Genomic DNA, 25,363 nt, shown 5'->3' with positions numbered 1-25,363 from the left:
ATTCTGGCTTTGGAACAAGCCTCAGGGACGCAAGAAGGCTGCCACAGCCTTAAGCAGCCTATCTTCACAGCATCCCGAAGCCAGAAGGGAGGCTGTTGTTTTTAAAAACAAGAAAATGTTCCCAAACTTGGCATAACTGCATCACAAACCCTTTTCTGAATTCCCGGCAGAAGAAATAGATTTATCATAAGGGTCTGGTCTGGTGGCGACTCAGCAAGATCGGCCCTCAGGGCTGGGGAGGAGCTTGCCTCCAATGAAGCGCAAAGCCCACCAGTAGCTTTGTTCTGTTGTGAGATGGAGGAGGAACAGCTGTGGGCCTCCCGTGAATCGTGAATCACCGGTCAGCTGCTCCCAACTAAGCAGCCAGCCACTTGGGATACACCAACCCACCTTCCTGTTCTTGTTAATGACAGCAGGGCTGCTTTTCCCAGTTCAGAAATTAACCTCAGATTCTAGAGACTCAGTTTCCTATTAATGTGGGTTTCAGATACCATATCTGAAATCCCATCAGTGAATGGAACCCGATGAGCCAACCACCAGAACACAGGAGACCAAATGACTAGATTTCCCATCTGTGCTGGGAGCCAAGGTCCTTGACCTGCACAGAGAACATGGGCCCTGATCAGCCCGTGTTGGACTTCTATCACTGACCACTCGACTGTGTGACTCTGTCCATATCAATAAATACAGATCCACACTAGCCGTGAACAACGGCTGCATAGTAATTCCACCGCACAGAAAACTCAAGCATCCCAGACCTCGGGGTGTCTGGCTGGCTTAGTGGAGCACGCCACACTTAATCTCAGGGTGGTCGGTTCAAGCCCCACACTGGGTGTGGATCCTACTTAAAAAAAAAAAAAAAATCACAACATTTAACGCTTTGGTGTCGACAGCTCTGAAACCCTGCCTACTCATTCAGACATCTGATGCATTTTTTGTTGTCTTTCCCACTGATTTCTTTTTTTTTTTTTTTTAAGATTTTATTTATTTATTTGACAGAGAGAAATCACAAGTAAGCAGAGAGGCAGGCAGAGAGAGGAGGAAGCAGGCTCCCTGCTGAGCATAGAGCCCGATGCGGGACTCGATCCCAGGACCCTGAGATCATGACCTGAGCCGAAGGCAGCGGCTTAACCCACTGAGCCACCCAGGCGCCCTCCACTGATTTCTTTTTAAGATTGTTTATTTATTTGAGGGAAGAAGAGAGAGAGAGAGAGAGAGAGAGAGAGCAAAGGAGCAGGAGCAGACAGAGGCAGAGGGAGCAGCAGACTCCTCACCAAGCGAGGAGCCCAATCTGAGCCTCCATCCCAGGACCCTGTGATCACGATCTGAGCCGAAGGCAGATGCTTAGCCGCCTGCGCTACCCAGACGCCCTGTCTTTCCCATGGATTTCTGGCCTGCCCAGGCAGTGTGCCCAACAGGTGTGCAGGCCCAAGCCTTCTCACTGCATTTTGCTCTGGCCTCTTGGCCGCTGCCAAAATCACAGGACAGGTGCCCATCATTCCGGCTAGTAATTTCACCCCTGATCACCCCTGCAAACGCACAAAACCCCTCATTGCTCCGCTCCCCCACAACCAGAAGCCCTGTAATAAGGGTGTAGACACATACACGGTGCAGTCCAACTTAGTGGTGAAAGCTTGGACTTTACAGGCTGGGCTCAAACCCCTACTCCAGCAATGGCCGGTTGTGTGTGAATTTGGGAAAGTTACCTCATCACTCTACGCTTGCATTCCCTCCTCTGTGGGGTGGGGGTAGTGGTGGTGCCCTTCACAGGGCAGTGGTGCACATTAAACAAATCAGTGCAGGTCCAGCGCTCCAGGAGTGAATGGCACATACACATAGTAAGCGCTAAGAGGTATCCATTCTCGCTGTTTTTTCCTACAGCAGGCCGCTGGCCTGCATACCAGCCAGTTTGGGAACTTCCACCCTTAAAACTCCCTCTTCAGGGGTGCCCGGTCAGGTCATGATCCCCGGGTCGTGGGATCGAGTCCCCCATCGGGCTCCCTGCTCAGTGGGGAGTCTGCTTCTCTCTCTCCGTCTCCCTGTGTGCTTGTGCTCTCACTCCCTCTCTCAAATGAATAAAGTCTTAAAAACAAACAGAAAAACTCCCTCTCCAGGGGTGCCTGGGTGGCTCAGTCGGCTAAGCGTCTGCATTTGGATCAGGTCATGATCCCAGGGTCCCGGGATCAGGCTCCCCGTTCAGTGGGGACCCCGCTTCTCCCTCTTCCTTGGTGCTCTCCCTCTCTCAAATAAATAAATAAAATCTTAAAAAAACAAAAACCTCCCTCTCCAAGTCTGAAATGAAAGGAACTTAAGTGTACATGGAAAGAACCCATTCCCCTTTTGGTATTATACAAAACAGTGTCTTCAAGGGTAAGCTAGAGAAGCTTCAGGGTCAATTTTACAAGCTAGAAGGTACTGAGAGGTGAGCCCACGCGTGTCTGTTGGGAGTGTCGTGAGCAGAGGCACCCGAATACCAACCACGTGAGGTGACGACATTAGTGAGGAAACTAAAATAATTAAAGGAGATATTTCCTGGGGCCCCTGGGTGGCTCAGGTGGTAAAGTGAGGGCCTCTTGGTTTCCTCTGGGGTCATGATCTCAGGGCAGTGGGATGGAGCCCTGGGGCAGGCTCTGCGATGTAGTCTGCTTGAGATTCCCTCCTCCTGCTTTGCGTGCTCTCTCTCAAATCAATCAATCAACCAATCAATCCATCCATCCTTTTTTTTTTTTTTTAAAGATTTTATTTATTTGACAGAGATCACAAGTAGGCAGAGAGGCAGGCAAAGAGGCAGGGGGAAGCAGGCTCCCCGCCAAGCAGAGCCCGATGTGGGGCTCGATCCCAGGATCCTGAGATCATGACCTGAGCCGAAGTCAGAGGCTTTAACCCACTGAGCCACCCAGGTGCCCCTCCACCAATCCATCCTTAAAAAGAGACACAGAGGGCGCCTGGGTGGCTCAGTGGGTTAAGCCGCTGCCTTCGGCTCAGGTCATGATCTCAGGGTTCTGGGATCGAGTTCCGCATCGGGCTCTCTGCTCAGCAGGGAGCCTGCTTCCTCCTCTCTCTCTGCCTGCCTCTCTGCCTACTGTGATCTCTGTCTGTCAAATAAATAAATAAAAATCTTTAAAAAAAAAAAAAAAAGAGACACAGACGTCTCCTGTCTCCCACCTTGAAGAACTTACAAATTAAGGTAGGCAGACATAAGCAAATGTAGCAACCTCCCCACTCGAGGTCCCCTTGAACTTCCTGCGCCACCCCAGTCTGGGCCAGGGACAATCTGTGGACCCAGCAGATAAATGACGGTAGCTGAAGCCACCGCCTTGTCTTCCTTTTCTTCCGAGATCAGGGCTCCCACCCCGCGCTCTCTACTGTCCCTGGTGGCGGAAACCGTCTTACCCCCAGCCCCACAGTGGCGCAGAGGATGCGACCGCCTCCCAGCGGCTGTTGCTTGGACTACACTTCCCATGAACGGTTTCTCAACATCGCGAGAGCCCTCGCGAGATGTCTGAAAAGACCTTTACGCAGGCGCGGCTCCGCCTTCTTCTCTGAGGCAGGCCGCGTGGCCGGGAGACATGGCGGCTTCTCTCTGGAAAGAACGGGACGAGCAGTCTCGGGCCTTTGGCTGGGGTAAGTCGGTGGAGGTAGGAAGACGAGGTCTTCGTTGAGCCGGCGCTAGTTCATTCGACTACCCGTCCTCAGAGGCGGGATGGGGACGGTAGCCGGTCTCCTTCCTAAGACGGCTGGGAGGCTTGGGTCGAGTCCTGGGTCGGAAGACGCTTCCCGAGCCGCGCGTGTAGACGGGAGAGCGCTGAGGCCCTCCTCTGGGGCCAGAGGGTCCCTCCTGGTTCGGGGAGAGCTGCTTCCGGCCTGTGCGGCCCCGGGCGTCGCACAGCCACCACCGTGTGCCCCGCGGGTCTCCGAGGCCGGCCCTTAATTCACGTCCAGGGTTAGCGGCCAAGTCAGGCCCCTGGTGGAGCGCCCGGAGGACGCCCTGACCCGTGGTTCTGCTTAACCCTGCAGACAGCCGTGGGTGGGACTGTCGGGTTTGGAAAGCCACGACTCTGCGGCCCCCCCCCCCCCCCGTTCCAAGTTCATTTTTTTTTCTTTCCCCACAGGCTTTTCTTGGGCGTCTGCGGAGACCGTGAGCGCCAGACCTGCAGGCTGAAGCTTAAAAGTACCAGATGGATCCCTGACGTGGGTAAGGACGGGGCCCGGCAGGACCTGCGCGGTCACCGCAGCGAGCACGTCCGGGCGGGGGGTTGGGCTGCCTCGCCCTTTCTTCTGCTGTTCGGTTCGGTCTGGGGAGCACGTGGGCGCAGGAGGCTCGTTCGGGTGACGAGCGGGGTCTGGGCCGGGGGGATTGGCGGCCACTAGGTGTCGCTGTGTGGAATCGGGAGGGTCCCTGCCCCCGGGGGTGGAGGAGGGGAGACCGAGTCAGGGCGAGGCTTCTGGCAGGCCGCGGCTCAGAGTATTTGTGGGTGATTTCAAGTTCCCCTTGTCTGAAAGGACGTCTTTTGTGAGGAGTTCTGACGCCTCGAGGCTCAGCTTTTTGTTTTTGTTTTAACAAGTTTGGGTACTTCAATTTCTTTCTTTTTCCTTTTTTTTTTGAAATTTTATTTATTTGGCAGAGACGCAGGGAGAGAGGGAACACAGGCAGGGGGAGTGGAAGAGGGAGAAGCAGGCTTCCCATGGAGCAGGGAGCCCCATGCCGGGCTCCATCCCAAGTCCCTGGGATCCTGACCTAAGCCCAGGGTAGGCACTTAACAACTGAGCCACCCAGGTGTCCCCAGAGCTCAGCTTTTTAAAATACCGACCTTGAGAATAACACCTGGACGTCATTTCTGTTAGAGTGAAGTATGTTACCCACATTTCTCTTAGAGATTAAAATGTTGACTGTGAACTTTGAGAAAAGTCACGTGAAAACCATCTTAAGCTGTTGAGTGTAAGGATTTTTTTCATGAAAATTCTATAAATGGGGAGGTTTTCTTTTTTTTTTTTCTTTTCTTTCTTTCTGTTTTTAAAAAATAAGCTCTTTGGCGGAATTGCAGAGATTAGGGCGCCTTTAGTGTCTGTTAGATTTCGAGGATGTGAGCCTCCCAGAATTGTTCCTACCCAGATAAGGGAAGGAGTGTGGAACTCTGCTAGCGTCCTGCCAAGCAGTCTCCCAGACAATATTTGATACAACAATCTTTTTTTGTTGTTTTAAGATTTTATTTATTTATTTGATAGAGATCACAAGTAGGCAGAGAGGCAGACGGAGAGAGAAGGGGGGAAACAGGCTCCATGCTGAGCAGGGAGCCCAATGAGGGCCAGGACCTCAGGATCATGACCTGAGCGGAAGGCAGGGGTCCAACCCACTGAGCCACCCACGTGCCCCTGTTACAACAATCTTTTTTTTCTTTTTTTTTTTTTTTAAGATTTGATTTATTTATTTGACAGAGAGATCACAGTAGGCAGAGAGAGAGGAAGGGAAGCAGGCCCCCCTGCTGAGCAGAGAGCCCGATGCGGGACTTGATCCCAGGACCGTGAGATCATGACCTGAGCCGAAGGCAGCAGCTTAACCCACTGAGCCACCCAGGTGCCCCTGTTACAACAATCTTAAGTGGACTGGATACTTTCTCCTTTGCTAGTGAGTGAACAAACAGGCTTAGAGTTCTACAGCTGTTTCTTGTTTTTTAAAGAACCATAAACATTTTGTGGGAGTGCTGTTGGATATTTCAGTTTGATTGAGAAATAATTGAGTTACGAGTAGCCCAGGCGTTCTTCACGAGGGTGGAGTGCACTGATGGGTGCTGCTGAGTATCCTGCAATGCATGACAGCCCCCACCACAGAGAACTAGCCACCCAGAATGTCAGAGCTGAGGCCGAAGCTTTGTATTAGATGGACTTGAGAGCTCTGGGCTCCAGTCCCAGCCTGTTACCAAATAACCCCACCAGAGCCTTATTTCTTTGTAAAATAGGGTTATTGTTTTCCAGATCTGGCTATACATCTAAGGCTGGAGAAGTACATCTCCAGCCATGGTTGAGAATGACCCTGGAGTGAGGCCCAAGTATTGTGTGGCTGCCCCAAGAGCAGTCCTACAGGAACAATTAGATGATCTGATCCACTTTTAGCTCGGGGAATTTTTATTACAGCAAGATTACAGCACTGGCTATTTATAAGTAGCTCTTGGGGCAGATCTATAATCCTCTACTTAAAAAAAACTGATCTAGCTCTGTGGATCATGTTTACGCAGAGGAGAATGAAGGAGAAAATGACCTTGTGTGGAGGTGCCTCCTGGCAGCAGGTTCCTTTGTACAGCTGGCCTTCAAAGGGATGTCCCAAAGAAGTAACTGCACTTTTTAAAAAAGATTTTTACTTATTTGACAGAGATCACAAGTAGGCAGAGAGAGGGGGGGGAAAGCAGGCCCCCCGCTGAGCAGAGCCGGATGTGGGGCTCCATCCCAGGACGCTGAGACCATGACCTGAGCTGAAGGCTTAACCCAGTGAGCCACCCAGGCGCCCCAGTAACCGCACATTTTATTGACACTGGAATATATACTCCATACATACTCTTCCATCAGGCACTTCGTGTGGGGGACTTTGTCTTTAAAAGGGCAGGAAGTGTCAGGTCCGAGATGCTGGGTACATCTAGGCACTGGGTACCAGCAGTTTTTACCTTGGAAGGAAAGTTCTTTTAATAAAGTAGACAAGATTGAGAATTCTTATGAGGGAAGTAAAGCAGAATTTTGTAAGGACAAAGTGGCCTGCGTGTGCTAGAAGCGTCAGCCCTGGGGGCTGGTGGATTGGCGGGAGCTGAGTCCATGATGATCTGAAGTTATCCCTGTCTGAAGGCAAAGAAAGGCCTTTCTGTGGAATATGGACGTCTGAAACTCAGTTCCCAAGTTCACTTTAAGGGAAATTTAGGCTAGATTTGAAAGTGAGCGGCTTGAGAATTAACCTGTGTATATCTTGATTTTTCTTTGCAATTTCTCCTTGCCAGGTACAGTCCCAGCCTTGGTTTCCAAGGCTGGAAAGGATCCTGCGGAGGCAGATGGTGGCCGAGTCCACTTCCCTGGGCCCGAAGCGGAGACTTGTATGTAAGTAGACCCCTTTCAAATAGACTTGGGTGGGAGGTTTGTTTGCCGCTCCTGCCCCGGGTTTAGGATTGTGTTGGGGGCAGGGAGATTTTAACATGGGTTACTTTCTTTGGATGGATGTCTGCAGTGTGTGAAACAGAACGGAGCTTCTCTGCCTGAAGTAAGTGAGAGGACCCCTCCCTAGTTGCTTGTCGTCTCTGTTTCCATCTTCCGTGTCCTTAGGAAGCCCCACGAGCCTGTGATGGTTAGTTATCCCTGTCCGAACATCTCGGCTGAGGGGAAACCGTCTACTCTGAGGCATCGGGGTTTGGCTCTTTGCTCTTAAAGGTTCAGGCTTCATCGGGAATCAGCCTGAATGGACTCCAGAGGGAATTGTTAACCTCACCGAGACCCCGGTGGCATGCGTCATCGCTCTGCAACTTGAAAACCAGTCGTGTGGCTGCCCTGTCACACTCTGGGCCCTTGATCAGTGGTCGTCCTCAGGGCACAGGCTCTGAGAGGGGGCAGACACGGGCAAGTAGCCCAGTTTCGGGTCATGTTCTTAATGTGGAATCAAAGAGTGCTTGTCCCATATTTGAAGGAAATGAATGCACTCTTTGAAACTGACGGGAATGTCGGATGTCTGCCAGCTGTGGCAGGACTGGGACCTCCCTCGGCACCACATTGTGACATTCGGGAAAGAAGGGCTGCCGTGGCGCCAGCAGAGCTATTTGATTTCCAGGTGCTTCGTTCACACTACCAGGGAGCTCTCCTAGGGGTATCTCGGATCCTTTCTGGACAGCGTAATGGGCATGGCGCTGCTCCTGGCATGGCCCAGGGCTGAGTGGGCTGGCGTGTGACCAAAAAGTACTGGGCAGGGTGGTTGTCTGGCTTTGTTACCATTTAAATGCCAGGCTTGGAGTGGGCAGATGGCCTTTGTTGTTGAAATTGGGAGGTATGTATGGGCTTTTTGTATTTAAGGTCACATAATTGTTCAGTCACCAAGGAAGCTAGATTTGGGGTGGGATTTAATAAGCCTGAAGACTGGCCCCAGCAGTTTACAGCCTGTAAGTAAAACAGTAAAAGGACGTGGTAGGGAGTCTGGAAGTCAGCTGCTTGCATTATCGTTGATCCAGAGATTTGACTGCTCTGTGGGTCTCCTGTAGACCTTCAGGTTTGACTTGAAAAGTTTTACCTCCAGAAAAGGGTTGAATGAGACGGTCTCCAGTGCTTCTTGGTGTTTCTCCCCTCCCCGGGCCCTGCTCCCTTGGCGCCTCAGCTGGGGAGGGCAGCCTGCTCTGAAGCGGTCTGTGCCCGACGTTCGGTTAGAACGAGTGCTGCGACGATTGCCTTTCCTTCTCTAGATCTGGCTTTCAGTTTTGAGGCCCGCACTTGACTGGCCCGTCACGCGACTCTCCTTTGGTCTTGCAGGTTCTCTCCTCCGAGACGCCAGATGGAGCCGCGCTGCGTCTGTGCGAACTGTTCATGCCCATAAACCGAGGCCCCAGAGGGAGAACAGTTGGAAGGAGTCTTTGGATTTTCTCTTCAAAAAGGAACCAAATAATTTGACAGTTTACCCCGAAAAATACCTGGCGGTTAGTCAAATCAGGGCATAACTAGGAACATGGAGCCGATCTGGGTGTGAGCGGCGCACTGGCAGGAAGGCGGTGATTGTGAACAGAGAATGACATGTATGTGCTGTGTTTTGGGGAGTGTGAGGGGAAGCAGGTGTTTGGCCTAGAAAGAGGTTTCTCAGAGCAGATTTCTTGTGAAGTTAACGTATCTTGGGCTTAGGATTTGAAGTATAAATAAAAGTTTTTTAAAAATGTGATTCATTTTGAGAACCTCATAAAGGGATTTTATTCTGTGACTCAGCAAATGCATTCTTAAATGAAGGTTTCACTGAGTACTGTTTTTTTTTAAGAGGGGCAGAGGGAGGGAAAGTCACAAGCGGACTCCACGCTCATTGGGGGGCTCTAGGCTCAGCGGGAGTCTAGTTTCTCTCCCTAAGAGTGGGACACTTAACCGACTGAGCCACCAGGGTCCCCCAACTTCCACAGGATGCAATCAGATGTTTTACAGGTTTCCCACTAAATTGATTTTCTGCTTCTCTTAATGGGTTACCACCCACCAGTGTAACTTTAGCATTTCTCAAATCTAATGGATTGACGAAGATTCTGATCGCTACAGATGTGAGCGGAACAGGGACAAGTGAAATGTCCTGGATACAAGGAGTTCAGTCCTGACTTGGGCGACGCTGGCTATCCTGACTTAGGGCAACTGGATTTCTTCACTAGCAACTGATAGTAAGGGTCACTGTCAGATGGCGGAACGGACTGACCATACCGTGTTTCCCACATTTGACATTTTCTTCTGGACCAGTGATTCTATCCAGAGAAACATACTTAGGACACTGCTGTCCTTGAGACTAAGGGACATTTCCATGTTGCCAAGCTTAAGAGAGGCCGTGGCCTCCCGCTTGCTACTCCCCTCTCGTCTAAGCTGCTTCAAGTAGGAAGCAGTTTCAAGTAGCTGCCTCGGTCGTGAAAGTCCAGACCTTGGATCACATACTTGAATTTCTAATGTAGAATTTTGATTTTGGTGACAGTTACCCTCTTGGTAAGACACTGATAGGATCTACTTTCCAAAACCACAGAGCCAGAGGACTGGTCCCAGGCCTTGGTGAATTAGCCAGTGGTGATCAGTGCCACCTTGGGAAGGTTCTTGATGTAGCCAGTGTAGCGGGTCAGACTGGAGCTACTAGTCACAGGGCCAGTAAATCCCAGGGCTTAAGGGCTATGTGCAGGTGACTTGGTTAGTTGAGACTTAACCCTTCCAAATGAAGCCCCTGTGCTCTAAAACTGCCTGGATTTACTGAAGCCGCGATGTGAGGTGGGGAGTTCTTCACCTGATCTTGCACTTCAGTGGCCAGTGGTAATGGATACAGTGGGACTTCCACAGGTGGGCAGCCCTCTTGTGCACTCGACCCCTGTCAAATTACCAGGACTGGCCCATGGTTCTTGAATTTTCTGAGTGATCTGCCTGCTAAACACTCTGGTGTGCCACCCTGTCCCTGTCCCCAACACACAGAAAAGACGCAAGGGTCATCCTGTCATTTATGCAAGTACCTAGTTCAAGTTACATTCTGCCTTTTGCGCTCCCACTTCATCATGGGGCAGAAGGAAAGTGGTCATGTCCTCGGGTGGTGTAGGCATGTCTTAGAGTGACGTCGTGGAGTTGCTGGGAGGCTGGACATGGTCGTGGGAGGGTCTGGCTGGCGAGTGTGCGAGCTTGCACTGCTGCTTGACCCTGGTCAGTGGAGATGTTGAAGTCGCCGCACCCACATTGTCAAGTTCTCTACCAACGGCTGGCTTTGAGAGCCTCTGCTCTGAAGTGTGTTTGCCCTTCGCTGGTGAGGGTCACAGTCTCATATTACATTTCCTTCAGTTTTCAAACACCCAGCCGAGTGGTCGTCTCCCTTCGCCCAAGGTCAGGATATCTGTCTCCAACCTCGAACGGAGTCTTCTTGGAGAAACCAAGAACAAGATGGGGTGTCCCGCAATGAACAGGCTTTGGAAACAGTCAAGTCCAGCTCTCGTGCTCCCTAGAGAAGAAGGGGTTGGTGGAGGGGAGCTGGAGCCCTTCTCAGAGGCTGAAAAGACTGGGGGCCACCTAGGCCACGTGAGGGGCCAGGGAGGGTGCCCACGGGTCCACAGCTCTGCAAGAACAAAGGGCTTGGGTACTTCAGGGTCAGCGCTGGTACAGTCGAAGGATGCCGGCCTTGTGCAGTTTCTTCCACAGGGTGGCTTCCAGGGACAGGTCGTGGTTCACGTAGAAGATGAGTGGCTTCTTAATTCGCTCGAAATAGTGGTCTGAAAATTTCCAGTAATTGCTTGTGATGAATCCATAGGCACTAACCTGGACAAGGACAGTCACTGAATTAGCATTTACTGAGCTCTGTGCAGATAGATTTGTGAAGTGACATGAATTGGGAAAGGCACCCCCCCTTCCTTAATGCTGTGTGGAAAGCACAGGCGAACAGTAGTCGGAGCTCACGCTAGCGGCAGGCCGTGCGATCTTGTACATGTTCTCTCGGCCTCGGGAGAACCTCAGGGGTTCTCCCCATCTCACAAATGGGGCAGCGCTCGGGGGTAACCAGCCACGTCCTCAGTCACGAGCTAGTGAGTGGCCAGGCTGGGCTTCAAAGTCAGGTCTGTGATTCATGATCAAAGCCATGCTCTCTCTCCATTGTTAAGTGTGAGGTGGAGTAGTTGTAAGGGGAGCGCAGGCGGGGGACTGCTGCTTTAAAAAAAAAAAAGAAAAACTGGGAAAAGGAAGGGGACAGTGTCGTGGGGTGGCCCTTGGCCACCGGCTCTTGTGCTGGCCTTAGTGGGGGTCACTGCCCTTTGAAAACTGCTCCTCCACCTCTGCTGGGTTCTTGGGGGCGACCCTGGGAACGTCTCAGGCAGTGATTTCAAAAGCTCTGTGTGGAAGGCTAAACCTGCTGCCCAGCTCAGTTCTAGAATGTTCTCCCAAAAGGATGTCCTTATCCACTCCTGTTGCAATTTTGCTTTCATAAGAACAGTTTGATAACATGCTCCTTAAATACCACAGGGGTGAAGGACAGAGGTCCCCGGGCAGGCGGCTGCTGGAGGAAGGTGAGGCCCAGCACCTGTCCTGGGAAGGTCCCTGCCAAGCCCGCGCGGAGGTAGCTGGGGAGTGGCACTCCCTCCCGCCCCTTCCAGACACCCGCTTTTGCTCCTGTGGCTGGAGAATCCCTTCCCCATAGGGGCAAATTCCCTCCGCAAGGGGACAGGGGCAGGGCCAGTCCCAGGCCCCCTGGGGGTGACAGGCCTCCTGTAGGGCTTATCAGGTCACACCTGCCCCCTGCTGCTGTGGGCTTCTCAAAGAGAAGGCCTCTTACCTGGTCACAGGTGTGCAAAGCCGTCAGCAGCATGAGGGCCCCAGTACTAGGCATATATAGGTCTCCAAAATTTGTGTTAATCAACTTTGATTTCAAAAACCTGGAGAGGACAAGCGGCATCAAAACTCAAGAAAGAGGTGTAGGTCTCAGTGGATGGTTGTGCCCCTACGCTTTCCAGCGACCCATTCCGACTGGCTGGAGAACCGCTCAGAACTTCCCGGCTCTTCCCCATTTAGGAAAAAATCCAAACAAAGCAAACGCAATCGTCTGGGTAACAGAATCAGGTGAGAAGAGGCGCAGGCCTGGGCAGAACCGCAGGTACAACCCTTCCCTCGGCCCGCTCTAGAAGCGGGCACCCAGCCTGACTGCCCTTCTCCGCTACACCTTGCCTTTGCCCCTGGGCTAAGTAACCACAGTGGCTAGGGGACGGGCGGCCTCTTGATCTAGCCTGGAACCTGTGTTTCTTTCCCCAGATTTCAGCCCAGGAGGAGTCCTTAAGAGGCACATGAGCAGAGCACCCAGGGCCTGGGCCCGGAGTCACTGGTGAGAGAAGTGTGCACACACTCTCAGAATCCGAGTGAGGCCACACCATGGTGGCCACCCCGGATTCACATCTACGCTTTGCCAGAAAAACCACCTGGCCTCCTGGAGAGTCTGTTTCTTCCTCTGTGGATGGCGCCCAACCGGCTCCAGTAGGGCCACCCAGAGCCACACCCGCCACCCTCCACCTGCTCTGGAGGGGGCGACAGCAGGGCTTCTCGGCCATGGCGCTATGGACGTCCAAGTAATTCTTGGTTGGTTGCAGGGGCCTTCTGTGTACGGTATCCCTGTCTCTGCTCGCCAGTGGCGCTTACCTAGTGACAACCAGAACGGCTCCAGAGAGGGCCATGTGACACCGCCCCCCACCATTGGAACCGCTGGTAGGAGAGAGGGACTGAGGGCGGGAAGGAGGGGTGAGAGCAGGCTGTTATTCCCGGGTTCCTCCCTGTGGTCGCCTCGGAATGCCCGCGTTTGGGCCCAGAACAGGTTGGCCGTCCCTGTGGGTTCCTGTCCGGGGCGGACAGCCTGCAGTGACGGGTTGGTGTGCAGGGGGATGGGAGGGGGAGCTGTTCTCTGCGTACCCCCCCCCCCAACACCTACCCCTCTCTCAGGTAGCTGATGAAGTCTGGATGTAGTAGCTTGAATTTCCTGGCAGAGGCTTCCGGTCCGAAGTAGGTCTGAGGCCTAGGACCCACGAAAGAAGTGGACAGAGCGGCCCGGGCCGTCGTAGGGCAGGCTGGGGAGCGGGGCGAGGGGAAAGGCGCTGGGCCTGCGGCGGTGCGTGCGGTATGGGCGGGGCTGGGCGTAGTAGCGGGAGAAGGGCGTGTAGAAGGTGGCCGGCAGCACCGTGGGCACCACGTGCGGCTTCCCGCTCACCAGAACCTCGGTGGGCGGCGTGTAGGTGAGCGAGGAGGGCGGCGTGAACAGGGACGGAGGGGTCGGGAAGGAGCAGTTGACCCGGGGGTGGTGGGGAGGCGGCGGGAGCAGGGGGAAGTAGAGAGAGTCCGGCAGAGGAGGGGGCTCCCGGGCCGGGCAGGGGAAGGAGCAGGGGAAGCACTGGTTCTGGGGCAGGGGTGCGGTGGGGGGCTGGAAGAAGGGGGGTTCCTTCAGGAAGCGGGGCGCGTAGGGGGCGATGTAGGAGGGGACGCCCCGAATGGGCCCGATGTAGGAGGCTGAGGTGGCGGGGCTGCGGGAAGGGGACCGCGGGATGGGCACGGGAGGAGTCTGCGAAGAGTTTCGGGAGAGGGATTTCAAGCCAGACTGGGAAGGAGATTTGGAGGTGGGGGGCGTGGGGTTTTGGGAAGACCCTCGGGGCACATGTTGGATATGAGGGCTGGGGGTTAGGGACGAAGCCCGGGAGGAGGGCTGTGAGGCAGTGGGGGTGACAGGGTGAGAGGGGGGCCGGGAGGAAGAGCCCCGGGTGGGGGACGGGGAGGGGGCTGCGGCAGCAGAGCTGGAGTTGGCCTGCTGGTTGGACGGGACCACGTGGTTGGACCGGGACTGGGAGGGGGACTGGGTAGGGGACGGATTGGGGGTATGGGAGGGGGAGCTCATTGGTGTTGGGGAGGCTTACGACCACCCGATCGATGTCTCTGAGCCAGCCCCCCCAAGGGCCCAGTCCCCCCCGTGTCACAAAGCCCACCCTCATGACCAGAGGCCGCGTCAGGAGTGATTGTTGGCTCGTCATGGGGCGGAGGGTTGCAGGTGGGCCAGAGTAAGCGGGCCTGGCCTTTGAGGGCTTAATCCCTAAGGACCTCAGAATCTGCTCTTTCGGGGGTGGGTGGCCTGGTCCCGGAGCACTGGCAGAGGAAGGCTGGTCTTTGTGGCTGCAGAGGTGGCAGGGGTACCTAAGGACTTGACTCTGGGACGAGAAAGTGTCTCAGCGCCACGGGGGGAAGGTCCGGCTGAGGCCAGGACAGGGTTCAAAGGAGCTGGACACCGGCCTGCTGCCCAGGAAGGTGCGGGAGAAAAGTCAGAGTGCCCTTTGTTCTCCTCGCGGTCTCTGGGCCCTTGTCATCTGCTCTCCACTTCCTGGGCACAGTCCTGGGAGGATGCCCACCGGGACGAGTGGCGTGGATGCCAGCCCCCCCAGCCCCACTTCGCTTCCAGACACTGTGCTCAGCCGGCCAGCAGTCAGGAGCGGACAGGCACGGCCCGTGCTGCCGGCTGCGGGGGGCTGTGTGTGTTAGGGGACAGCAACCCTTCGGGGCTACAGCCTACCGCCTCAGGTGGGCTCCTGGGGACCGGGAGGGCTACCTGGGCTCCTGGGGGGAGGGAAAAGAGCACAATTCCCCAGGTGTCTGTTGAATTCTTGGGGATTTTCTTGCTGTCCTCACCCACCTTCCCACCCTGACAGTGGGTCCAGCAGTGCCACATCCCACACCAGCTTGGCCACTCACCTGTCCCCTTTATCAGGGCCCTCGGGGACATCCACACCCAGAATGGCTGATCTCAGCATCACATAGTCCCGGATGTCAGAGGGGATGAAGATGTAGTGCAGGTCCTGTCGGGGCGACAGAGACACTGACCCAGTCCCTGCAGCCCCCCGAACAGGACCGTGTCCTGCTCAGCCTGCCACCGGGTCCTGCCGCCCGTCCTGATGGGAGAACTTCTGCTCTCTGCCTGGAACCCCCCTCACTGGTCTCCCTCTCCTGGTTTCAGTACGTGCTCGCAAATCTTCGGGCATGCTGCAAGAGGCGCGGCTCCCTTGCCATCCCCTTGAGTGACTAATGGATAGAACAAAGCCGAAGGGCTAGTGTGTGACCTTGGGGACGAGGCCGTAAAAGGCACTGCAGCTTCCTTGAAGCGAACTGCCACGATCTTGAGGACACTTTAGTGGCCTCGAGAGGTGCCACCTTGACTGTGGCCTCCGTCAAGCCTTCAAGTGCCCGTAGCCCCTGCGGATCCTGGCAAACACCCAGATCCTGAGCTAAGACCACCCTGCTGAGCTGTTCCCAAATTCCCGACCCCCTGAAACTGTGAGATAATAAATGTATGTTGTTTAAAGCTACACTAAGTCTGGGGAGATGTTAACACCGTGGTAACTCAGGCAGGTAGTGTGGCCAGAAATGTGCTCTTTCTTGTTTTGTCAAGAGCTAAGAGAGGTCCTGCTGTGGCTAGGACACTCCTGAACTTCCTGCTTAGAGGAGGAAGCTTCTAGAAACTCAGCCCAGTCCTATCTAGCACCACAAGGCCCTGGGATCTCCCCCCTTTATGTGACACCCAGACGGCTCCTGAAAGCAAGAGCGGTGTTCCCGCAGCTGGGAACAGTATCAAGAAGCTGGAGGCGGTAGGCGGCCTCGGGTTCCGGCTCCCCTGCTCCCTGGCTGGGCACGCAGCCCCGGGCCTTTGAACCTCAGCCTCCCTCACAGGCTGCTGTGGGGTCAGGAAGGCCACTCAGGGAAATGGGAGACAAGCCCTAGTGCTCATGAGTTCAGGGGGGCCTGGCGGCAGCTGACTATTTCAGCGGCCCCATTGCAGGCACCCAGCATCCCGGCACAAGCTCTCTGCCTACTGGACTGGGGCCACTTGGTTCGCCACACAGAGGGCGCTCTGGGAACTCTGGCACTGACCGTCCCTGACAGTGGCAGGCCCATCGGAAGCCTCACCTGGCCTTGTGGCACAGAGGTGAAGCCGAAATGCCGGTAGGAGATGAGGGAGTTCTTCATTGTGTTCACGGTGAAACCGTAGAAGGAGGTCTTGGTGCCCACATCCTTCTCGAAGCCTTTGATCACAGCACCATTGAGTCTGGTCCAGACAGAGGCCCATCAGCCTCCCGATGGTCACACCATGCTGTGCTGTACTTCCGCACCTGTCCCCAGGCCTCTGGGCAGACCATGTCCCTTGCCCAGGGAGGCACCAGCGCTGGTGGCCCGTCCCATCCAGCCCATCCCCATTCCTCCAGACCTCAAGGAAATGGGCACATCTGGCCCTGGCGGCTCCCCCCCAACCTGCTCGAGGCACCCACACTCCACCTTCAGGGTCTGTCTCTCTGTATGCCTTTGTCCGGGCCCGCCTGCCCATTCCAGGGCTGCCCCTGCCCGTGGCCCTCCCAGAGGATGCTCCCCCAGGGGCCGGTGGGGACTAGCTCCGTTTCCCGCTCCTCCCCACCTCCTGTACCCTATACCTGAACACGTAGTCATGGGCGTCGATGTTCAGCCCCTGACGGGAGCCATTCAGAATGCCTCCGTTCCCCACCACCGCACAGCGAATGCACTTGGAGGGCGGCTTCCCGGAGGCGGCGTATAGCCTGGAGCTCTCGGAGCCATTCAGGAGGCTCAGGGTGGAGTTGATGGCTGTGGGTGCCAGACAGGGCAGGGCGCCATGGTGTGTGTGTGTGTGTGTGTGTGTGGGTGGGTGCTGTCCCATGGGTCGGGGCTGTCCCGAGAGACTGTTTCTGGCACGCCACCTGCCAGAGGCCTGACAGCCCTAACCAAGGCAGGGGGGTGGGGGGGGGGGGGGCGCGTTGAGCGCAGTGTCAGGCTGAAGGGGGGGGTTCGGCTGTACCCTCAGTCACCTCAAGAACTTGAATCACTAGTCCTCTCAAGACTGAATGTTCCACAGTAAAATAATCTGAGGCTCGCGGGGGTTGGGGGACAGAGTGAGCGTGGGGGCGGGGTCTCTGGGCGGTTTCCCACTGCGGGAACCACGGTTGGGCTGTTCTTGACCACCTTTGGACACTGGTCCCAGGAGTTGCACATCAAACCCTCCCTGACCCCTGGTGCTGGCGAGTATAGCAGGTGTCACACAGCAGGGGGGGAGGGTCCGAGCCCGGAGACCTCTTGGGGAGCAAAGGGGCGGGGCGGGGCGGGGTGGGGGTCCCCATAAGGTGCTGTGAAGGCAGGGTCGGCACTTGGGCCCAAAGCAGGAGGAAGGGATTCTCTGGGGTCAGAGGGCTGGGCAAGAAGCAGCCGCTTCTGGTTACCTTGGCGGGAGAGCCCCTGCCAGCCATAGGGGGCTTTATGCTGGCTCAGCCTGTCCCAGAGCTCCTGAGTGAAGAGGGCCCCCGAGAGCAGCACTGGAATGGAGAGATCGAACAGGGTGCGGAAGCGGGGGTGCTTCTGGATGGCCTGATAAAGTGGGTGTTGGCAGTGCGCGCTCTGTGGGGCAGGAGGCAAGAGGGCCAAGCTCCATTAGTTGGGGGCTGTGGTCGGTGGGAACCTTCCTATGGGAGCTGCAGACCCCTGCAGGATGGTTGGGGGGGAAGATCTGCTCTTCCCCTCTGGACTTGGTCCACCAAACCTGCCTGCTGAGCTGGCTTGCGGCATAGCAGCGTGGTGGGGGTCAGCTTTCTGGATTTACCCAAGCCCAGCCCTCTCTCTGTCTCTCCTGGATGCTACACTATCCAGGGCCTGATGGCTCTGGCCTCCTGCTCCTTCAGTTCACACCTAGGGAAACTGTGGGGCACCTTTCCACCAAATGTGTAAGACCTTTGAGGGAGGAATTCCAGCCTGGGCTTTGGAATCCGTCAGTCTGGACCCAAGTCCTAGCTCTTGCCATCCTCACCTGCCTGTAGCCCCTAATGTCTGAATCCCTCACTGCCTCGGCCTGGCTGGGGCTCCCCTTCCCACTGAAGGGGGCTCTTTGCTAGGCCGGTGGTTTGACCAGGGCAGGAAAGAGCTGTACGGTAAGTTCTGCTAACAAAGCTGGAGGCCCAGGCTCACTCACCCCGTGGTTAAGATCTGCCACGCTCTACTAAACACGTGACCCTTGGCCTTGGAGGAGACTTGACGTTTGCTTGTGCGAGTGGACGTCAGAAAGATGGGAGCTCGGGAGTTACTGGGGAGCAGTGGGAAGAGGGTTAGAACCCTGAAGTGCTTATCTGACGGGCACGTGTGTGCGCACCTTGCATGTTCCTCGTGGCTCCCTCGGGTTGGGCGTGGGTCTCTGCATTTACTCTTTGCGTTTGCAATGACAGTCACCCAGAGGCAAACACAAAGTTTGTGTTATGCTCAAACTGTTTCCTATGATACCAGTCTTGCTGGAACAAATTCACATTTTCAAAGCAGGCATTCTAACAGAACTGACTACTAATTTCACTACCGTTCAGTTCATCGCTGGGGTGTTTTCCAGGGCCTTCTTTAAGAGAGGCCAGGAGAAAACTCCTCAGTCTTTGTATTGGGAAAGGCTGTGCTTCAACTGGGCAGCTGGCTTGCTATTAGCTCATGGACACAATGGCAAATTTCCTCTTCCCTGTGGCCACCAGGAAGCTCAGGGCCAGATCTATGGCCTATCCCTTACACCTTGTGGCCCATTTTCCATGCAGTTATCTACATGACATTGTTTGATTCTCCTACCTTTATACTGCCATTTCTTCATTTTATTCTATGTTTTTGCCTTGTTATGTGTATCCAAAAGCCACCCAGAATCCTTTTTTTTTTAAACCTGGTTCAGATATGTTCGCATCAAGCAGCTCAAGGTGCACAGGGCTTTAGGAAACTTAAAGACGGCCCATAAGCTCCCATAAGATGCTTGAGGCTTCTCTTTGGCCTTGCGCGCCAAGGGTCCACCCTGCCTCTGTTCTCAAGATGGGGACCCCCCTCACCTGCCCAGGGCTACTTGCTCCGTCTCTGTACAGCTCAGCTGTCGCTATGTTCCACGCACAGTGAAACCTTTTCTCCCCTAAGGCCACCCTAACAAGTCCCAGGTTGGTGTCTTGGGCACAACTCTTAAACCTGAATGAGCCAGGACCTGACCTCTCTGCCTCACTGTGTCCATCTATAAAAGCTACATGAGAGGGGTGCCGTGGGGCTTTTGCACGAGGCAACACGATTCATGATAGAGCAGGGCCCAGAAGGTTCTCAACCCCGTGGGCAAGGATGGAGCATCTTTCCAAAGTTTGCTCGTCTACTCCATGGAGAGCCGTTTAAAAATTGTGTGAACTCCATAGCAAGAAGGTATTTTATAGTAAGAAGGTGCCTGGCTGGCTCAGTCTGTAGAACACGTGACTCTTGATCCCAGGGTCCTGAGTTCAAGCCCCGCGGTGAGTGCAAAGAGTACTTAAAAATAAAATCTCAAAAAAAGGGCATTTTGAGTAGAATATCAAATTCACAGGCCTTTTAAAGATAAATTACAAGGCTTCCCAAGAGCTCTTCTCCTGGCTACGCCCCTTCTCTGCTCCTGGGGTACAGGGAACCCTGGCGGCCAGGTCTGGCTGGCCACTCAGCTCGAAGCTTCCTGTTTATGGGGTCCGGAGAGCTCCCCCCAGCAGTCTCACCAGAACGTTCTCACTTGCTCTCTTTGTCCCCACCACCCCGCTAACTGGAAGATGCTCGAAACTGCCAGGACAGTCGGCCATTGTACCTTTCTCGGTCCAGCGTTTGATGCCTTGTGTCCAAAGAATGCTCGAGATGATGTGGCATTCCTGGGGGAGAAGCAGAAGTAAAGCAGGGCTCAGACCTGTCCCTCGGAACCTTCTGTCTGATTCTTAGCTCCGGGGGCTGGTAAAGCCTGTCAGAGTCAAAGATGGCATGCCTTTGATCTTGCCGTGCTCTGATTTGGGCCTATGTCTCCCACTTTAGGAACAAAAATATTGTCACATTAGGGGCTCCTGGGTGGCTCCTTGGTTAAGCATCTGCCTTCGGCTCAGGTCATGGTCCCAGGGTCCTGGGATCGAGCCCCACATCGGGGTCTGTCTCCTTCTCCCTCTGCCTGCTGCTCCCCCTACTTGGTCTCTCTCTCTCTCTCTGTCAAATAAATACAATCTTTTAAAAAATATATATTGTCACATTAGTATATTTTGCTCAGCTCTCTAAACCCAGAAATCCAAGAAATCCCATGGCAAGTGGCAAAAATGTAGAGTTTACAGAATTGTGAGATCTGGTTCAAGGATGAAATACACTAGGCGAGCTTGCCAGACCCCTTCCGCCATCTGAGGAAGCTCCCTGCCAAGTCCCCAGAGACAGACGGTCGGTCTCAGATGACATGGTCCCCCTTCCCCTTGGGGTCGGTCATCCTGGCTCCTGCCCTCCCTGTGGCTCCCCACAGAAGACACATGTCTGAAGGCTCACTCCCTAGGTTTATACCCCACGGTCTAGGGAAGTTACTTCTAGAAGCCTTGGTGTCTATATCTGGGCAGCAGATATAATCAAGTAATTCATTATCATTATTAATTGTATCACATCTCCAGGGTGCCTGGGTGGCTCAATCGTTAGGTGTCTGCCTTTGGCTCAGGTCATGATCCTGGGGTCCTGAGATCAAGCCCCACATTGGGCTCCCTGCTCGACGGAAAGCCTGCTTCTCTCTCTCCCACCCCCACTTGTGTTCCCTCTCTCTTTCTGTGTCTCTCTCGGTCAAATAAATAAATAAAATTTAAAAAAATATATCACATTTCCAGTTGTTGGAAGGGTTCACACAGAGACACGATATTATCTCACACGACAAGTGTCCTCTAAATGGTAGCTATTGTTACCTCAAGGAGGAAGGGGAAGTACCTTGTTAGGACAACCTCTACGACTGTGTCCCTTCCGGAGGGAGGGAAGGGGCCCGTGTTACTGCTCCGCCCCTACTCCCACCTCCCAGACGACCCCTGCATTGGGGGAGACGGCAAAGAGCGTGGAAGGAATAGGGGCCTTTGTCTACTCAAACGGGTGTCGGGCTTCTCCTGGACTCCTCTCTGCCCCGGCCCCCACAGCCACAGGGAAGCAGGTGGGGAGGGCTTTGGATCACCAGGCTGTTGGCAAGGAAACAGCGGCCTCTTGTTCCTTGCTTCTGACCTGCTGAGCCAGCTGGGCCACAAGGGAGCCCGGGACCTGCCTCACTTTTCAGGTGAACCCCCCGGGGCAGAGGGGGAGGGGCGGGGATGCTCCCTTGCCCCATCTGTCCCTTTCCCCTCAGATGGCCACCTGCCCCCCCACCCTGTGGCTCCTCTCCTCAGTACCACAGAACAGCCTCTCAAGAGGAACCGGGACCCCAGGACACAGCCTCAGGGGAGGTTCCCCGGGAGCATCTGAAAGACACCTGCGCCCGGGGCCTCACCCCTGCAGTTCTGATCTGACTGGTCTAGGCCTCCTCGCCAGGTGATTCTCATGGGAGCTGGGCTTGAGAACCAGAGGAGGGAGCTGCTGGCCAGGGCAGCTTGGAGACCAGAGGGATAGAGTTGTGGGTGAGGGGCTGGGGAGCCCCCCTCCTAGTTCTGTTTTGCTGCCCTGAACACCCCAGTCGCGGGGAGGCCTGCTTATCTCCAGAACCCCCCTCGGTGCTCAGTGACTTCTCCCAGCCCACCTTCTTAGGAATTCAAGGGCTTCTAGACACACCTTCTAGATGAGCCCAGAAGAAGTGGAGAAGGGAGCCAGCTCCCCTATGGTCCTCCCGCAGGTTTCACTGGCCTGAGGAGAACTAAGGACCTTGTACAGTAGTCCTCCCCTACCCTGGGGGTAAGCTCCAAGACCCCCAGTGGAGGCTGCGACCGTGGAGAGTACGGAACTCTGCGCTCGCTCTGTTTTTTCCTCTACATGCAAAGGAACGCTAAAGTTAACTTTGTAAATGAGGCACAGTAAGAGAAAAACAACAATTGATAAAATAGGACGATCATAACAATAGAACGTGAATGTGGTCTCTGTCAATATCTGACTCTGTGAATATCACCCTTCTTGCCCCTGTGGGAGATGACAAAATCGGAGGGGGGGGAGTGATGGCCGCACTGTGACTTACCGTTAGTTCAGGCTCCTACTGACCTGTCTGTGGGGGTGGGGGAGGCCGATCTGCTTCCAGACCTGATTGGGGGTGAGTGACTGACACAGAGGAAAAGCCAAACTGCATATAAGGAGGTAGCCCTGCGGTGCATTTCCCATAAAACAAAGTCTACTCAATTTGGATCTACTCTTAGGAATTCTAGGCCCCTGGATGTCCTTTCTTTTACAAAATGAAGGACAACAGACACTGTCAGATAACCGCGGGCGGGACCTATATCTCTCCTTACCACCACCACCCCACCCTTAAAAAGGATTTTCTTAAAAATTACTTTTTTCCCTCTTATTTATTTATTTATTTATTTCACACACACACACACACACACACACACACACACACACACAGAGATCACAAACAGGCAGAGAGGCAGGCAGAGAGAGGGGGGAGGGAAGCAGGCTCCCTGCTGAGCAGAGAGCCCGATGAGGGGCTCAATCCCAGGATCCTGAGATCATGACCTGAGCTGAAGGTAGAGGCTTAACCAGGCTAAGCCACCCAGGTGTCCCCAAAATTGCTATTATGTTTTAAAGATTTTATTTATTGGGGTGCCTGGGTGGCTCTGTTGGTTGGGTGTCTGCCTTCGGCTTGGGTTGTGATCTCAGGGTCCTGGGATCGAGCCCCAGGTCGGGCTCTCTGCTCCGCGGGGAGTCCTCTTCTCTCTCTCCCTCTGCGCCTCCCACTGCTTATACTTTCTCTCTCTCTGTGTCAAATAAATAAATAAAATATTTAAGGAGAAAAAAAAAAGAGTTTACCTATTTATTTGACAGAGAAAGACACAGCGAGAGAGGGAACACAAGCCAAGGGGAGTGGGAGAAGCAGGCTTCCAGCGAAGCAGGGAGCCTGATACAGGGCTCCATCCCAAGACCTTGGGATCATGACCTGATCCAAAGGCAGAAGCTTAACAACTGAGCCACCCGGGCACCCCTCTTTTTTTTTTTTTTTTTTTTTTTAAGACAAGTCTAGATATCCTAATGCCTGGAAACTCCTGACCCAGATTCTTCTGCCACAGGTGAATTCCCGGGGCTGGCTTCCCCTGTCCAGCCTGCAATGACAGGCCCGCAAGTGCGGAAAGACCAGGCCCCAAGGCACCCCAGTCCCTTCCCAAGCTCTCCAGGTGGCCAGGCCATCTGCTTTCCCACCCCAGGGCCCCAGCGGGTGGGACACCCAGCCTGCTCCCCGCTGCTCCAGACCCAGCCGCCCCCCACCCACGCACCCCCTACAGCGGGGCCCTCCTGGCCAGCCCCTGGGGCTCAGCCAAATCGCAAACCTTAGGGGAACAGCAAGAAAACGGACACATTCTTGGCTGGTATGAGCTTTTTAAAAGATGAAAGACCTTTCAAAACTTCCGTGGAGGCACAGTGGATGTCCCACACCCTCATATTTGAAGTTTATTAGATATTTTCAAAGGATGTTGAAATGTGTTTTAAAACTTCACGTAAAATTCACAAAGGATTCTTTCTTAAACCACACCTTCCACCTTCCAGGCCCTCGCCTGCTGCAACTCCTGACTACGCTCAGGTGTAGTGGCTCCAGGTCCCCGCGGCCAGAACCGCTCTGTTGTAGAGCCACTGGGTTCCTAAGGACTTGCAGGTGTTCTCGTGCTGTTTTGCAACTTTAGATGCCTCCGGACCGCGTTTCCTGAGAACTAACAACTAACTTGCCTTTCATCCCGTCGGTTTGGTGAGGAGCGCGCAGGTTGGGAGGCGCTCGGAAGGCAGAGCCCGGCCTCGCGGGTGGGCGAGCCTGTGGGGGGCCCTGGCGGTCCCCCAAATCCAGACTCCTGCTCAGCTCGATTCGCCTCCCGGACGGAAAACCAAATTCTTCCGGGGCTTCCTCAGTACCTGGCACCATCACCTACCGACGCAGGCTCGGAGCTTCGTCCTCGCCCGGCACACATGCAAGGCAGGTGTGCGCTGGGCGAGCAGGAGGGAGGGGAGCCGGGAGGCGGGTGTTGGGGGGGCTTGGACGGAGCCCGGGATCGGCCGCGGTCCCGGGGGGGAGGCCGCCGCTTCGCCGGAGCGCGCGCAGACGGCGCTTTATCAAAATAAACGGAGCGAACGGCGCGCGGGCCAGAGCGGCGACCCGGCGCGGGGAGGGCGCGGACGGAACTGGGAGTCTTGGGTCCCTCCCCCAAAAGTAGAATCAGAGAAATGTGACATTAGCGAGGGACGGTTCTTGACAAAAACGAGGCTGTTTTGTCCGACCCCGACGACCCTGCCAGATCTGGACAAAGTGTTTGGAATCACGGCCGGAGGGTGATTCCCACCCTCGAGGCTCCGCGGAGCGAGTAGCCAGTGCGCAAAGGGGCGAGATTCCCCTCGGGCCCCGGCAGAGGCTGTGGGGCCCGGGTGGAGGCTTTGGGGACAAAGGGCCGCGGCCCGAGTCCCCGCCGCTAGCCACCCCAGGGAGGCCGACGCGGCGGGCGGACTGAGGGGCCCGGGCTGGGCGTCCCGTGCGTCCCCCGCGCCACCCCCCACACCCCCCTGGTCGGACGGCGCCGCAGCCCCTACCTGGCTCCGGACCGGGGCCCCGGGTACGGCCCCACTGCCGAGGAGTACAGAGTGAAGAGGATCCCCGAGCAGGCAGCCGCGAGCAGGAGCAGCAGCCAGAGGAGCTGGCTGCGCGGGAGCCCCATGCAGCCCCGGCCTGCGGGCGCCCCGTCCGCCGCCGTCCCGGGCCGAAGGGAGAGGCCCGGGCGGGCCGGGCCGGCCTCCCGGAGGCGGCCGCCCAGCCCCACCGGCCCTGCCCTCCTCCAGCCCCCGCGGCGCCTCCCCGCCCAGCAGCTCTCCTCCTGCCCGGGCTCGCCGCACCCTCGGGGGGGTGCGTTGGCGGGTCCCGGGGGCGGGCGTGTCGCCCCCTCCCCCACCCGCTCGCGGAGCCGCTCGCGCCCCTCCGGCGCTGTCCTCGTTCCCCGGCACTTGGGCTGCGGGCACCTGCGCGAGCCGGGGTTTGGCCCGGGCGTTGTCCCGCCGCGGTCAAGGGCAGGCGCGCGCGGGCCGGGGGGCTGGCGAGCGGGGCGGGGCGCGGGGAGACGCCGCCACCTGCCGGGTGGGCCGCGCACTGCTGGCTCCCGGCCTGCGCCCGCGGTTTCCGGACGCCTGACGCGGGACAAGCCGCGGCGGGGGCGCTCCCCCTCGGAGGGACCGTCGGGACCTG

General features: G+C 55.7%; 2 protein-coding genes and 1 non-coding gene across 3 annotated transcripts; 1 reads left to right on the top strand and 2 right to left on the bottom strand.

Moving 5' to 3' along the window:
• Window positions 1-6,793: 6,793 nt before the first annotated feature.
• Window positions 6,794-6,875, top strand: LOC132004611 (small nucleolar RNA R38). The gene has a single exon (XR_009400566.1). It is a non-coding gene; the product is annotated as a small nucleolar RNA R38 (small nucleolar RNA).
• Window positions 6,876-10,158: 3,283 nt separating this feature from the next.
• On the bottom strand, window positions 10,159-24,936 carry ST6GALNAC2 (ST6 N-acetylgalactosaminide alpha-2,6-sialyltransferase 2). The gene is made up of 9 exons (XM_059380404.1): window positions 24,718-24,936; window positions 19,823-19,883; window positions 17,445-17,619; window positions 16,647-16,815; window positions 16,129-16,267; window positions 14,920-15,023; window positions 13,121-13,204; window positions 11,981-12,080; window positions 10,159-10,974 (listed from the first exon to the last, which is right to left on the bottom strand). The coding sequence occupies exons 1-9, from the start codon at window positions 24,840-24,842 to the stop codon at window positions 10,807-10,809; spliced, it is 1,125 nt and encodes a 374-aa protein (XP_059236387.1). The 5' UTR covers window positions 24,843-24,936; the 3' UTR covers window positions 10,159-10,806.
• On the bottom strand, window positions 13,205-14,738 carry LOC132004210 (uncharacterized). Its single transcript, XM_059380405.1, has one exon. It carries the CDS (start codon window positions 14,072-14,074, stop codon window positions 13,205-13,207), a length of 870 nt encoding a protein of 289 aa, XP_059236388.1. The 5' UTR covers window positions 14,075-14,738.
• Window positions 24,937-25,363: the final 427 nt, after the last annotated feature.

The sequence above is a fragment of the Mustela nigripes genome, chromosome 16 (genome assembly GCF_022355385.1).
Source record: "Mustela nigripes isolate SB6536 chromosome 16, MUSNIG.SB6536, whole genome shotgun sequence".
NCBI classification, from domain to species: domain Eukaryota; kingdom Metazoa; phylum Chordata; class Mammalia; order Carnivora; family Mustelidae; genus Mustela; species Mustela nigripes.
Note: the sequence above shows the minus strand (reverse complement) of the source record. Positions and strands in the feature narration are given on the sequence as shown.

Excerpts from the sequence above, each read along its gene's own strand:
- ST6GALNAC2 (XM_059380404.1), bottom strand. The coding sequence starts at position 24,842 with ATGGGGCTCCCGCGCAGCCAGCTCCTCTGGCTGCTGCTCCTGCTCGCG. Across the intron at positions 19,884-24,717 it reads GGGCCCCGGTCCGGAGCCAG|GAATGCCACATCATCTCGAG; the intron begins GTAGGGGCTGCG and ends CTTCTCCCCCAG. Across the intron at positions 15,024-16,128 it reads CCTCTGTGCCACAAGGCCAG|GACCTGCACTACATCTTCAT; the intron begins GTGAGGCTTCCG and ends TCGCCCCGACAG.
- LOC132004210 (XM_059380405.1), bottom strand. The coding sequence starts at position 14,074 with ATGAGCTCCCCCTCCCATACCCCCAATCCGTCCCCTACCCAGTCCCCC.